Source organism: Cucurbita maxima, unplaced genomic scaffold (assembly GCF_002738345.1).
Source record: "Cucurbita maxima cultivar Rimu unplaced genomic scaffold, Cmax_1.0 Cma_Scf00014, whole genome shotgun sequence".
NCBI classification, from domain to species: domain Eukaryota; kingdom Viridiplantae; phylum Streptophyta; class Magnoliopsida; order Cucurbitales; family Cucurbitaceae; genus Cucurbita; species Cucurbita maxima.
Window position 1 is genome coordinate 2,138,901 of NW_019272030.1, and position 12,538 is coordinate 2,151,438.

The 12,538-nt window shown below is 36.6% G+C and overlaps 3 protein-coding genes and 1 pseudogene across 6 annotated transcripts; 2 read left to right on the forward strand and 2 right to left on the reverse strand.

Moving 5' to 3' along the window:
• Positions 1 to 30: 30 nt before the first annotated feature.
• On the reverse strand, positions 31 to 4,276 carry LOC111489745 (TOM1-like protein 4). 4 transcript variants are annotated; one of them, XM_023138096.1, is made up of 11 exons: positions 3,900 to 4,276; positions 3,467 to 3,489; positions 3,167 to 3,335; positions 2,326 to 2,404; positions 2,107 to 2,205; positions 1,889 to 2,008; positions 1,641 to 1,789; positions 1,371 to 1,452; positions 1,170 to 1,255; positions 902 to 1,096; positions 31 to 820 (listed from the first exon to the last, which is right to left on the reverse strand). In XM_023138096.1, the coding sequence occupies exons 3-11, from the start codon at positions 3,283 to 3,285 to the stop codon at positions 253 to 255; spliced, it is 1,497 nt and encodes a 498-aa protein (XP_022993864.1). In that variant the 5' UTR covers positions 3,286 to 3,335; positions 3,467 to 3,489; positions 3,900 to 4,276; the 3' UTR covers positions 31 to 252. The 4 variants fall into 4 exon arrangements, with proteins under 4 accessions (XP_022993864.1, XP_022993868.1, XP_022993866.1 ...); XM_023138100.1 differs by having other exon boundaries at positions 1,889 to 2,005; positions 3,900 to 4,275; XM_023138098.1 differs by lacking the exon at positions 3,900 to 4,276 and adding an exon at positions 3,809 to 3,872.
• A 1,108-nt stretch (positions 4,277 to 5,384) lies between these two features.
• On the reverse strand, positions 5,385 to 6,455 carry LOC111489776. The gene is made up of 2 exons (XM_023138156.1): positions 5,731 to 6,455; positions 5,385 to 5,625 (listed from the first exon to the last, which is right to left on the reverse strand). Exons 1-2 carry the CDS (start codon positions 6,366 to 6,368, stop codon positions 5,559 to 5,561), a joined length of 705 nt encoding a protein of 234 aa, XP_022993924.1. The 5' UTR covers positions 6,369 to 6,455; the 3' UTR covers positions 5,385 to 5,558.
• Positions 6,456 to 9,254: 2,799 nt separating this feature from the next.
• Positions 9,255 to 12,221, forward strand: LOC111489740 (pentatricopeptide repeat-containing protein At3g26540). Its single transcript, XM_023138091.1, has one exon. The coding sequence runs from the start codon at positions 9,334 to 9,336 to the stop codon at positions 11,425 to 11,427; it is 2,094 nt and encodes a 697-aa protein (XP_022993859.1). The 5' UTR covers positions 9,255 to 9,333; the 3' UTR covers positions 11,428 to 12,221.
• LOC111489391 overlaps positions 11,651 to 12,538 on the forward strand; it is a 3,098-nt pseudogene continuing 2,210 nt past the window's right edge.

The window sequence follows — 12,538 nt, forward strand, 5'->3', positions numbered from 1 at the left end:
AAAGTGTTGTATGTTACGGAACAAAAGAGATGCTACCAAATGAACATAATATATAATATATGCAGATCAGTGGCTCAATGTAAGACCCATCCAAAGCAAATGAACAAATTCTAACACCTACTTCCTTACAAAATGGATGGCTTTGTTCATGAATATGCAACAACCTCGTTAAGAAACCTCACAATCACCTGCCTACACTAGAGCGAGGACGAAGACAAAGAAAAAACAAGGTCAGTCTTTACTATTCGAGTCTCAGAATGGTCGGTTGGATTTGGAGGATGAAGATGTGTTGGCCTTGGAAAAATCCACCAGATCTTTGAAAAGGGCCTCCTCATGCTCTGCAGCTCTGGTCGGGGTGGAAGGACCGAGTGACAGATTCTTGGTATTCCCGACTATCTTGTCATAAGAACTATAGCCGTTGCTCAAATGGGGCGAAATGCCTCCTGTAACAGCTTTTTGTTGCTCAAAATATTGTTGTCTTTGATTATATCTTGAGGGTGGGGGAGGGAGGGAGCTTGGTGTTGCGGAGGGCGGATTTGTGGACATGCTTCTTGGGGGTGGCTCGACGAATAAAGGCTGTCTGGTGTAGAAACGTGAGGAAGATGAAGTTGTTGGTGAAGGCGGGGAAGTTGAAGGTGTATAAGATGGTGGCTCTACTGTCCTTGGAGACCCTTCACGCTTGTACACATCGCCGCTAAGATGATCGATCATTTCTGCACCAGTTGTCTTCTTTAATGAGGGTGAAGGAAGCGGACTTACTCGAGATGATTGACCGTTTGCCAGTTTCCTGTCCCGTGCATAAATGTGATCTCTTGTTGACCTGCAAGTCATGTATAACAGTTACAATGACATTCTACTTTTTATAGAATGGAACAAGGTAAGGGGACTCAATTATAGGCACCTGCGAGCTAATGGTGTAAAATCAACTTCCGACTCATCCTCCTCGGGGTCCATATATGGAACCGATGGAACGGGAGGAGGTTCTGTTCTTCTAGCTTCCGTTGTAAACGTTCCTTTTGCAATGTCATCATGGTAGCTGAGTACACGCTGCAGACTGTCATTCAGCACCAATCCTTGACACAACAGTTCCTCATCTCTGAAATGGGAGCAAACAGCACGAGTCAGAGGTTAAGTCTACGGTAATAAATAAAGCTGGCACGATATCTTACGTTGACTCATTCACAAGTATCACGACACGGCTCTGGTAGGAACGGCATTGATCAACAAGATCGACAATAACTTCTTGCTTCAAAGCCTGTCAACATGAAAGTCAAAATGTCGAACGGAAAAGGACAAATTGTGCATTATGTCTCATATGAGTTTCCTCAAACTCTTTCTTTTACAACATGAAGACACTTTTAGAGGAATACCTCTGGAGTCTTCGGATCTAACGCATCGAGCATTTCCAACAGAACATCTGCTAGCCCCAGTGCATTTTGAATTTCTGGCAAGCTGTTTAAGTTCAAATTATAATCAGAGTTGAACCCAGAAAGGCAATGGCAAATAGAAAAGAAACAACTATACTCGAGCAAGAAGTGAAGTGGACCGACGCATTGGATCGAAACTCTAATGCGTCGGTCCACTTCATAGCCCGTTGCTTTTTCAAAACGACGAGTCCAAACGGGAATTAAATCGTTTACCTTAAACCAGAAGCATCAGACTGAAGAGAAACCTGAGCAGCAAGATCATCATAGGGTGAAACATGTTGCTCAATAACAGGGTGTATCTGAGGTGGACTTACGAACTGCCCAACGTTCTCTCGTCTTGGTGGAAATCGAAATCCAGCATTCTGTATTACGAAACGAAAACAAATGAGTACTGCAAAAGGATTTCCCAACACTCTGTCAAAGGTTTAAAATGTTACATATCAGAGTAAAAGATAACTCGCCATCAATTCATTGTAGGCTGCATAGTACTGTGGATACTTTCCCCTGGAGCCACCCCCAAATGTTGCTTGCCATGCATCTACCAAAGTTAGTATCTTGTGTCCTACAGTCGAATCAGGCTGCTAGGATTTAAAAAAACACATTAAACTGTTTGTCCGGGTTTGCGATGTATACTTAACCAAGTAACACAGGATAGATTCATGTCGAAGTTCACAGATACCTTCTTTTTTACAATTTTAACCATTTCGTGCAGGATATTACAATCTACGATCAGCTTAAAAACAGTATCGCCACAATTTTGGCTTAGAGCATCCAATGCCTGGATTATTAGTAACAAAATTAAGTTTCAGCCATTGGTTATTACAAAGAAAGTAGCACAACCCAGAAATCTGATATTGTTGTTTATGGTAAACATTCAACAAAGACTAAGAAGACTCACATAGAGAGCTAGAAGTTGTGTTTTAGGATTTTTGCTAGCCAGGCGCTTCTTGAGTATCTTCAATGCATCCTTCGCTTGCCTATGAATTACCCATTTAAAACCAGAGTCCACATTTAAAATCACAACAGAGAATAGATATTTGGTTGGAAGAAGTTATAATTGGTTAGTTGTGTTGAGTATCGTAGGAAAAGGAGTCCTACATCGGCCCATTAAAGGATTGATCATGGGTGCATAAGTATGGAACACATCTCCATTGGTATGAGACCTTTTTGGGGAAACCATAAGTAAAACCATGAGAGCTTATGCTCAAAGTGGATAATATCATACCATTGTGGAAAGTCGTGATTCTTAACATGGTATCAAATCCATGCCCTTAACTTAGTCATGTCAAAAGAATCCTAATATATCGAACAAATAAGTTGTAAGCTTCAAAGGTATAGTCAAAAGTGACCAAATGTCGAACAAAGAGTGTACTTTGTTCGAGAGCTCCAGAGAAAGAGTCAAGCCTCGATTAAGGGAAGACTGTTCGAGGGTTCCATAGGCCTCAAGGGAGGCTCTATAGTGTACTTTGTTCGAGGAGAGGATTGTTGGAAAAAGAGTCTCACATTGGCTAATTTTAGGGTTGATCATGAGTTTATAAGTAAAGATTGTTGAGGATGATTAAGGATTGAGTTTATAAGTACGGAAGCAGACAACAGCGGGTTGAGTCCAAAGAACCCAATTGGAAGGGAAAAAAACAACTTGTCAGCAACAAAAACTTGCTTTCATTGGTTTCAGAGTTCACTAAGGTAAGTGTAAACAACTCATAGATATTCATTTCAGACAACGTTGGGATTTTTACCTGGGATCCATGTTAATAATATCACAGAGCTCAATATTTATGGCCCAATCAGGAGCGATGAGCACATCATTTGTGGCTCTCTCAGCGCAAGCAGCAGCAGCAGCAGCATTGGTAGCCATATCTCTCTGAATCTTTTGCACCCCAATAGGGTCTTCTGTCCTTGAATCTCCTGAGAAACACAATCCAGCAGGATTTCTGAAATTCAGCTACAAATAACCTTAAGAAGTGAACTACACAAAGCTCTGTCGTGGAACAGAAGTCTATCAGAAATCGTTGCCATCAATGGCTCTCCCTTTATACCTTTAAAAAATAAAGCAGCAACTCTGAAAAGGAGCAAAAAGAAGATATCAAGTGATTAGAGAATCACCAACAAATTCCTTGCCAATAAACAAGAACCCCATAAGCAAAATTTCTCAATAGATGATGAGAATCAACAACAGATGATTCAAGTGGACATACAAATCATAACATAACCCACTATGACCCTTTGAGCATTAGCTCTCACAGCTTTGCCGGGTTTCTTCGATAGGCATATTTCTTACTTACTTATAAACTCATGATCTATCTCTAAAACAACTCATAATAGGCAGAAACGAGGCAGCAAACCATAAAGCAGAAAAACGAAAGCAAAAGCAAATTTACCCAGAATCTAAAAGTAAACGCCAGGATCAACAAACGAAATAGATGGAACAGAGGAAAAGAAAAAATGGGTTGGGGCTGAAATGAAGCATACCTGCCTAGGGAATGAGCAGCCAAAAGTGGGGAGAAGTGTGTGTGTGTGTGTGTGTGTGTTCTTCGTTTTGGCTTTTCTTCGTCGAGGGGTTGCTTGTTCGATTAGTTTCAGACCCAACTTGGAATTTTCAGAGTCCCACAACAAAGAAAATAATGAAATAATGGGGAAAAAATGGAAACCCCGCGTAAGAACACGAACCACGGAGTCCCGTGATAGACGAATTCCTATGAATGAATTCAGTAAACGGTAAGCGGAATCATAAAAGCATTATAAGAATCCATTACGATTTTTTTGTTCTTTCTTTGGTTTGGGTCTCCGGGTTTGACATTTTCCAAGTCTTCAGTGGGGGAGACTTCGGGGAGTGGCTGATGCGTTTTGGAGCGTAGAACCGCGTTTTCGTGCTGGACTAAGACCACAGACCATCTGGTCCCACTTGGCTTGCCAATCTAACCGCATGGATGGCGTAGTAGACTTGCTGAGTACGTCAACCCGAAACAATAATTGGGCCGATGGATCGGGTCTGCAATCATGACGTTTTGCGACTCATAAGCCCATTTCTGAACTAAAATTCGACTGTAACCCATATGAGAACCCTTTTAAAGTTGCAATACTGGGCCCAAAGTTAACTGGCCCAAGCCCAAATGAAAGCCCAAACAAAAAATGAGAAAATTTGAATTTGAATTTGAATTTGAATTTGAATTTGAATTGAGGTATCACTACTCGACTCCGCCATAATTGGAGCTGGAGCTTACTTGTGAGTGACGATAGTTAGTAAACAACAGAATCTTTGTCTCTTTTCTTTAGAGATCTTCCAAATTATTTAGTTTATGTTTTCAACCCGCACATAATTCAACAACTATATTATATTATGTAACAGCTCAAACCTAATGTTAGTATACATTGTTCACATTAATACGTTATATATATCGTCATCGGTCTCATAATTTTAAAACTCTACCGAAAAAATGTTTCATATCTCTATCCAATCGATGTGGATCTGATATCATATTTAATAGAAAGATTTGTTTGTACAATTTAGGATCCATTTAACTTGAAATCTAATAAAATACTCAAATCATAGGGGTCTATATTGATATTGACGTTGACAATATGTTGTATAATATTTAAAGTGACGTAAAATTTGAATTCAAATCTTTACAATATACTCTATTCCAAAGTCTACAAATGATGCCAAATGGCTTAAATTTTCCGGACGTTGTGAATCATTGGATAGTTTTTGGCGGGCCATCTTCCCCACGTCTTGCATTCATTCTTTTGTACCAAAAATAAGCAATATTAAAGAATTTATTACTTTATGGTTTTAAGATCGTGTGAAATTATGACAGTGGAGATGTATTATTTACTATCTATAAATTAGTTGATATGGGACTGCCTCCCAACAATCTTCAACAAGAAGCTCGAGGTCAATCCTCGAGTCTTCCCACTAACATAATATCATCGTGATAATTTAATATCCCATTTGAATTTAAGGAAAATGGGAGGAAAAAACAGGTGAATTCTTGGTTGAAAATATAAGGAAATCAAAATACAGATAAGAAAAGATATAAACAAGCTTAGCTGCAAAATTCAGCTGTGATTTAGAGAAGATTACATATTAAGAAGATTCATTTCATTTGAATACTCCTAATGGAAGCTGTTCTACTCTGGATCTTTACTCCTCATTGGACTGATACAAAACCAGCAACCTCCTTGCGATTCTGAATTCCTGCACATCAAATTCATCACGACCAAACAGATAATCTTGAGATTCATGAAATTGGGGGGTTTTCTTTTTGTCTGGATTGATAAACAATTTGATTTGGTTCGTTACCTGCTTCTTTCGCTGCTAGTGCTATTACTACTGCCGCCGGATACGCTCCCCTCATTCGATCGCTTCCTCCACCACTCTCTGTCCACCGGTGGCGGTTTAGGCGACACTCTCGAACTGCTATTCAACCCCGAATCGGTTCTAAGATTCCTCTTCTTTTTGGCCGACATCTGCCCGAAAGGCAACGGGAGGAACATTTTTAGGTAAAATCCACCGCTATCGACGCTTCTACTTCTGGTAACCAACGCCCTAGTTTCACTCCTCGTCTTGCTGGTGTCCCTTCGGAAGGAAGTTTCAGAGGCGGAATCGTCTCGCGAAAGCGAGGCATCGCCGTCTTGACGCTCAGAATTACTCAAATGGTGTTCAACAAGATCCTTGAGAGATAGCTCGTAGGAGGATTCCGGCATGTTCCTGACCATCTCCATGAGCTCCTGTTGCCCTCTGGCTATGGCTTGTGTCCGGGACGTCGGTGAGAGGCTGCGATTACGCGGGCGGTGAAATTGGAGGTTGGTTCGAGAATTGGAACCCCAGAGCGTGGGCGAACAAACGCCGGACTCCAATTGTGAGTCATCGTCCCCGGCGGCACTGTCCCACCCCCTGAAAATGATGCAGTCTTCGGCTGTATGGATAGGGTTTCCCATGGTTGTAGAAGAAACTTGAAACAGAGAGAGAAGCAGAGGAGATCGCGTGTGGTGCGGCGTTTGAAGCTAGAGGGGCAGAGGAGGGTATAGGAGGAGAGAGGAGGGGGAGAAAATTGTAATTTAACACGGTCGCCTACGTGTCAATTTCACGGTAACTTGGACTAGTTACCGTGAAGGTACGGTGACAGACATCCCACCCTTGCGCTTCACAAAAGTTATTTAATATTTAAACTTTGGATTATCGCATTAATAAATAATTTATTTCTTATAACCTATGGTATTATTGTAAAAATGTCATGTTTATCCAAATAATATGAATTTTTTTTAATATATATTCTCGATAATTTTTAAACTAAGGGAATGGGTGGAATAATTTAAATATTCTTTTAATAAAGGAACTCACCTCTTTTATAAAAGGTTTATATATCTTTTTTTTATTCTTCTGGTTTCAGACGTTGGTTGTTAGGCTGTTAATTAGTAGAAGATTATATAAATAAATAAATAAATAAATAAATAAATAAAATAGAAGACTGAAAATACAAGCATTAAATGTGAGGAGATTATTTATTTATTTGGAATTTAATTAAAAAATCTGTAAATGATTTGTGGGATTTTTCTAATTTATTGTCCAATGGAAGGACAACGTGTGGAACAGCTACATGATTATTTGTCATTATTATTGAAAAAAATAATAATAATAAATTGTGGTTTACTTTCTTCCTCCTCAATTCTCCTGCTATTCATCGTTTTTATATAAAAACAATTATTATATTCTGTATCAATTAAATGTCTGTTTAGCCCTTTTGCAAATTGTATATATTTTAAAGGAAAATAGGTAAAATAGTCTTTTTATTTTATTTATAATAATTTTCAATTTCGCAAAAATACTCCATTACACAAATTATTTTTCAAAATTTTATTGATTCTAAATTATTAATTTATTAACCTATTTAAATATATAATGTCTTTAAATATGAAATTTAATTTTCAATGATGTCTATATACTCTATTAAATAATAATAAAAGTCTCACATCTGCTGATTTAAAGAACGATCATACGTTTACAATCAAATAAGTGAGTAAACTCACTCGATGGAAATGATTGTGTTTTAATGTAGAAAATAACAAAATGAAATCTAATTATAATAAAAACAAAATGCTGACGCACTATCTCACAAAAATTAATTTTAATAACATCTGTAATCAACCACTTCTAGATGGAGCGCCGGCCTGTAGACCCCATTTCTCCCCCAACTATATAATATATATATATATATCATTATTGCAACATTTTAATTATAATTAATATTTATTGTGGGCTTGATTTTTTTGTTAATTACTCACTCTAATCTTTCTCTAATTAATATTTAGTGAGTTAAATGGTTTAATTTGTTGTTCTCATTGTTGCAATCATCAGTCTCCGCCTTTATTAGCTGCCAGGACAAATTTGGTCTCCCCATTCCATCATTTCAAATATTATCAAATTTTTATAATTACCTTTTAAATCATTATCCGACTATATTAAATATAAATTATAAAGTCAATTTCATTAAAAATTTAAATATTATATTATAATTTTCGAGGTATATATACATATAAATAACATATTTTAAAAAAAATTATTATCCGCTTATTTTAAGGTTTCTATCAAAGGAAATAAATAATGTCTATCACGAAGCTTTTTCTTTTTTCTTTTTCATTTTTAGTTTGGTTATTGTATCTGGTAAGTTAGCAACGTACTCAATTTTCTTGCAGTCAATATTTTAATTTAATTTTTAATTCCTTTATTAACCCAAGGAAAAGATTTAGTGCCATCTAATAAAAATTCTTAATTAATTCAATTTGGTATAAAATTTGATTTTTTTGTTTTTAATATTTTAAAATTGTGTTTGTTTTTCTTGTGATTTTTTTATTTTTTCTAAAAATATTTGAAAGCTAAATTTTAATGCTTTAATTTTGAAAATATTCTTTTGAGAGTAGAAAGAAAGGAAGGAATATTGTCTAATTTTTTAAAATATAAAATTAAAAAGTCAAATTGAAAAATATTTAACGTATTTATCCAAATTATTATATACGGATCTAATTGGCATTTTAATGTATGAGGTTTATATACGGATCTGATTGGTATGAGGTTTATAACAAAATTGTGGATGATTATATTATTCGTTAAATAAATTCATGTTGCCACGTTACAATAAAGAATAGACTGACTTCTAGAAGTATTCGTGCATTATTAAGAGAAAAATAAATGTGTGTACTCTTTGTCGTTTAAATTAAATATTAACACTAAATTAATAAAAATATCTTTCACATTTGGTCCGAAATATATTCATAAATTTTTAAATGTTTGAATAATATTCTTAGTTTTTCTAAAAAATACTATTTTTTTTTAAAGGGTTAAAAGATCACACTTTAGTTTTTAAATATTTTCATTAATACTCTTAATTTTTTTAAAAAACTTGAAATTAAAAAATTTGAAGATAATCTACAAGGATCGACCTAGTTTAGGTTCATATATTTGTGTTTTTTTAAAAATTTATTAATACTTTTAAATTTTTTAAAAACTTAAAAAATACATTTTAAATTTTTTAAAAAATTTAAAAATACTTTTTTATGTTAAAAAAATTGAAGAAAATCTATAAAGCATTGATATATAGTTTTTTTTCCATAAAATTTATAGTATAATTAAAATATATCATAAAATCGACTTATTCCATTATTTTATAATTGCTAGCCACTCTTTTATTTTTATGAAAAAGTTATTTTTGAGGTAAATTTAAAGTTGAAGGATAAAAAGATAAATTTTTTTTGTAACTTATGGTAAAATTTGTATGATTGACCTAAAAAGAATGGAAGGAAGACTCTACGCATTATTTTGGCGGGGGCCTTTGAATGGTTGCAACAGAGAGAGCAAAAGAATGCGCCGCTATGTGAAGCATTCGTGTTCGAACCGCTATTTTGATACATGGGTGTGTCTGCGGCCTCAATACTCAATCGCCTTCTTTCCCATAAGAACCTCAGCGCCAGAACCCAACCCACCGGCGCCAAAGCCGTTGCCACCACAATCCTCAAATACCTGGAAGAGGGTCGCCTCCGAAAAGCTGTCTCGGTTCTGTTCGATTCCCCATTCCCCTTTCCTCATCCTTTGTATGCTCGCCTTTTCCAAATTTGTTCTTCCACTCGCGCTCTTGTTGAAGCTCGAAAGGTTGAATCTCATTTGGTTACGTTTTGCCCCACGCCGCCGATTTTTTTGTTGAATCGGGCAATTGAGGCGTATGGTAAATGTGGGTGTTTGGTGGATGCGAGGGAGCTGTTCGAGGAAATGCCTCAGAGAGATGGGGGATCTTGGAATGCGATGATAACGGCGTATACGAAGAATGGGTTTGCTTTGGAAGCTTTGAATTTATTTCTGAATATGAACAAATCCGGTGTTTATGCTACTGAAATAACTTTAGCTAGTGTCCTTGGGTCTTGCGGTTCTGTTTTGGCTCTTCACCTTTCGAGGCAAGTTCACGGGCATATTGTGAAATCTGGCTTTGTTGGCAATGTGATTCTTGAGAGCTCGCTTGTTGATGTCTATGGAAAGTGTAGGCTTATGAATGATGCACGTAGCATGTTTGATGAAATCCAGAATCGAAATGATGTTTCCTGGAATGTTATTGTTAGGCGCTATCTTGAGGTGGACGATGGTAAATTGGCAGTGTCAATGTTTTTCCAAATGTTCCGAGAGGCAGTGATGCCATTGAGTTTTACTTTTTCCAATGCGCTGATTGCTTGTTCAAGTATGGCAGCACTTATAGAAGGTAGGCAAATTCATGGTATTGTAGTGAAAGTAGGTTTGGAAGGGGATGAAGTTATTTCGAGCTCTTTAATTGACATGTATGTGAAATGTGGAACATTAGAAAATGCTCACCAAGTATTTATCCAACCTAGTTCCAGAAATCTTATTTCTTGGACTTCCATGGTATATGGATATGCAATGTCTGGGGAAGTTCTAAAAGCTAGGGAGCTTTTCAATGAAATGCCCGAACGCAATGTGATTTCATGGAATGCTATGTTGGCAGGGTATATTCATTCCGGTCAATGGGAAGAGGCACTAGACTTCGTCCACTTGATGCACAATTCGATTAAGGATGTCGATCACGTTACTCTTCGCCTGATATTGAATGTGTGTACTGGCCTTTTAGATGTTGAAAGAGGAAAGCAAGTTCATGGTTTTATCTATAGAATTGGTTTCTATGCTAATCTCTATATTGGTAATGCTCTCCTTGACATGTATGGTAAATGTGGGAACTTGAAAAGTGCCCGAGTTTGGTTCTACCAAATGAGTCAATGGCGGGATGAAGTCTCCTGGAATGCTCTACTCACTACCTATGCTCGTCACGGCATGAGTGAACAGGCTATGACAATTTTCTCAGAGATGCAATGGGAAGCAGCTCCTAGTAAATTTACCTTTGCAACCCTTTTAGCAGCCTGTGCAAACACCTTTGCATTAGATCAAGGCAAACAAATCCATGGCTTCATGGTTAGAAATAATTATGAGATAGACATTGCAGTTAGTGGAGCTTTAGTTGATATGTACTGCAAATGCCGACAACTTGAGTACGCTCTCAAAGTTTTTGAAAATGCAGCTTCGCGCGATGTGGTTCTGTGGAACTCCATAATTTTAGGATGTTGTCACAATAGAAGGGGTATGATAGTAATCGAATTGTTTCAAATGATGATGATGGAGAAAGGCATTAACCCGGACCATGTGACCTTCCAAGGTATTTTGCTTGCTTGTGTCTATGAAAATCTCGTTGAGTTAGGTAGGCAGTATTTCGATTCAATGAGTGACAAGTTCTGTATCATACCTCGATTAGAGCACTATGAATGCATGATCGAGCTCTATGGCCGACATGGAAACATGGATGAGCTCGAAAAATTTATCATTAATATGCCCTTTGATCCTACTGTTCCAATGCTAGAAAAAGTCCTTGATGCATGTAGAAAACACGGACACTCGAGGTTGGGAGAATGGGTAGCTATTAGACTAAATGAGCAGAATCTTTACAAGTGAATTCATGAAAGCAACAAAATCTATCCCATCAACTCAAGCATTCATGGTTTGAAACCATTGTGGAAAGTTGTCTCTCATTCATTGTAGAATCCAAAATTTTTGGCTATGCTCAACAGCGTCAGCAATCAAAGAGAAATTTAGATCCAAGATCTAAATGAGAAGATACCAAGATGTTTATTGCTCATTACAGGATCGAGTGTTGGCTCCAGCCTATTGAAAAGCAATGCATGTTCAAGAGCTCTGTGAGAAGAATCCAGGATCTCAATCTACCCAACATGTTGACTGTCACAATCCCCATCAAGTATGTGATACACCCACTAAACTTTCGATGCTTATTTAAATAGGAAATTTGTAAACCTAGTCCATCGAGATATCGTTATGAGTTCGAAGCATGCTTAAAGAAAGATAGGCCGTATTCTATAATTTGAACAAACAAGAACAAGAAACTCTGGTGATACTTTGCGTTTCTGCTTGAAGGGTCAGCTGTTTTAGTTGCCTTGACTGATATGTAGCAGACACAAGTTGATTCTTTATTCTTTAACATAAATATCTTCAAATGCCTAAATTAAACGATCTGATCGAAAGTGAGATGAGAACAGAACATGACAGACAATTTGCTGACTGAGAAGTCACTTTAATGTTAATACCTTGTACTTTATTTTGGCTCTTGGCTTACTCTTGTTGGTGAGGGATAGGATAAATTACTAGAATTTATGGAACTGATATTGTATGTCAAAGATCATATTGTATTCAGAAAATCTTATTGAGGTGCATCAATATCCCTTTTCCATTCATATGCATTTTCGTTAGGAAGATTTATCTGTTTTTCTTTTAAATGCTTTGTTCTTCTCCGGTTCCCTTGCAAGCTCTGATTCCTCTCACAGTTTAAATGAATAATAATAGAAAAAACTCGATTAATTTTTTATGTTACCGTAGCTAATGAGATGGTTTAGACTATTTTGAAAACTTCAGGAGTCAAGAAAAGAAATTAAGGCACATTTGGTAAGGTTTCATTTTTGTCTTCTTGTTTTTCATTTTTTCGTTCTTTTTTTCCTTTTTTTAACAAAGAAAAATGTATCTTGTTGTTTTTTTTTTTTTTTTTTTTTAACAA

What these genes read in the sequence shown, in the direction of transcription:
- LOC111489776 (XM_023138156.1), bottom strand. Translation starts at nt 6,368, where the DNA reads ATGGGAAACCCTATCCATACAGCCGAAGACTGCATCATTTTCAGGGGG. An exon ending in ACTAGCAGCGAAAGAAGCAG is followed by an intron (nt 5,626 to 5,730) that starts GTAACGAACCAA and finishes TTTGATGTGCAG; the next exon opens with GAATTCAGAATCGCAAGGAG.
- LOC111489740 (XM_023138091.1), top strand. Translation starts at nt 9,334, where the DNA reads ATGGGTGTGTCTGCGGCCTCAATACTCAATCGCCTTCTTTCCCATAAG.
- LOC111489745 (XM_023138097.1), bottom strand. Translation starts at nt 3,285, where the DNA reads ATGGCTACCAATGCTGCTGCTGCTGCTGCTTGCGCTGAGAGAGCCACA. An exon ending in CACAACTTCTAGCTCTCTAT is followed by an intron (nt 2,206 to 2,325) that starts GTGAGTCTTCTT and finishes CTAATAATCCAG; the next exon opens with GCATTGGATGCTCTAAGCCA. An exon ending in CAGCCTACAATGAATTGATG is followed by an intron (nt 1,790 to 1,888) that starts GCGAGTTATCTT and finishes TTCGTAATACAG; the next exon opens with AATGCTGGATTTCGATTTCC.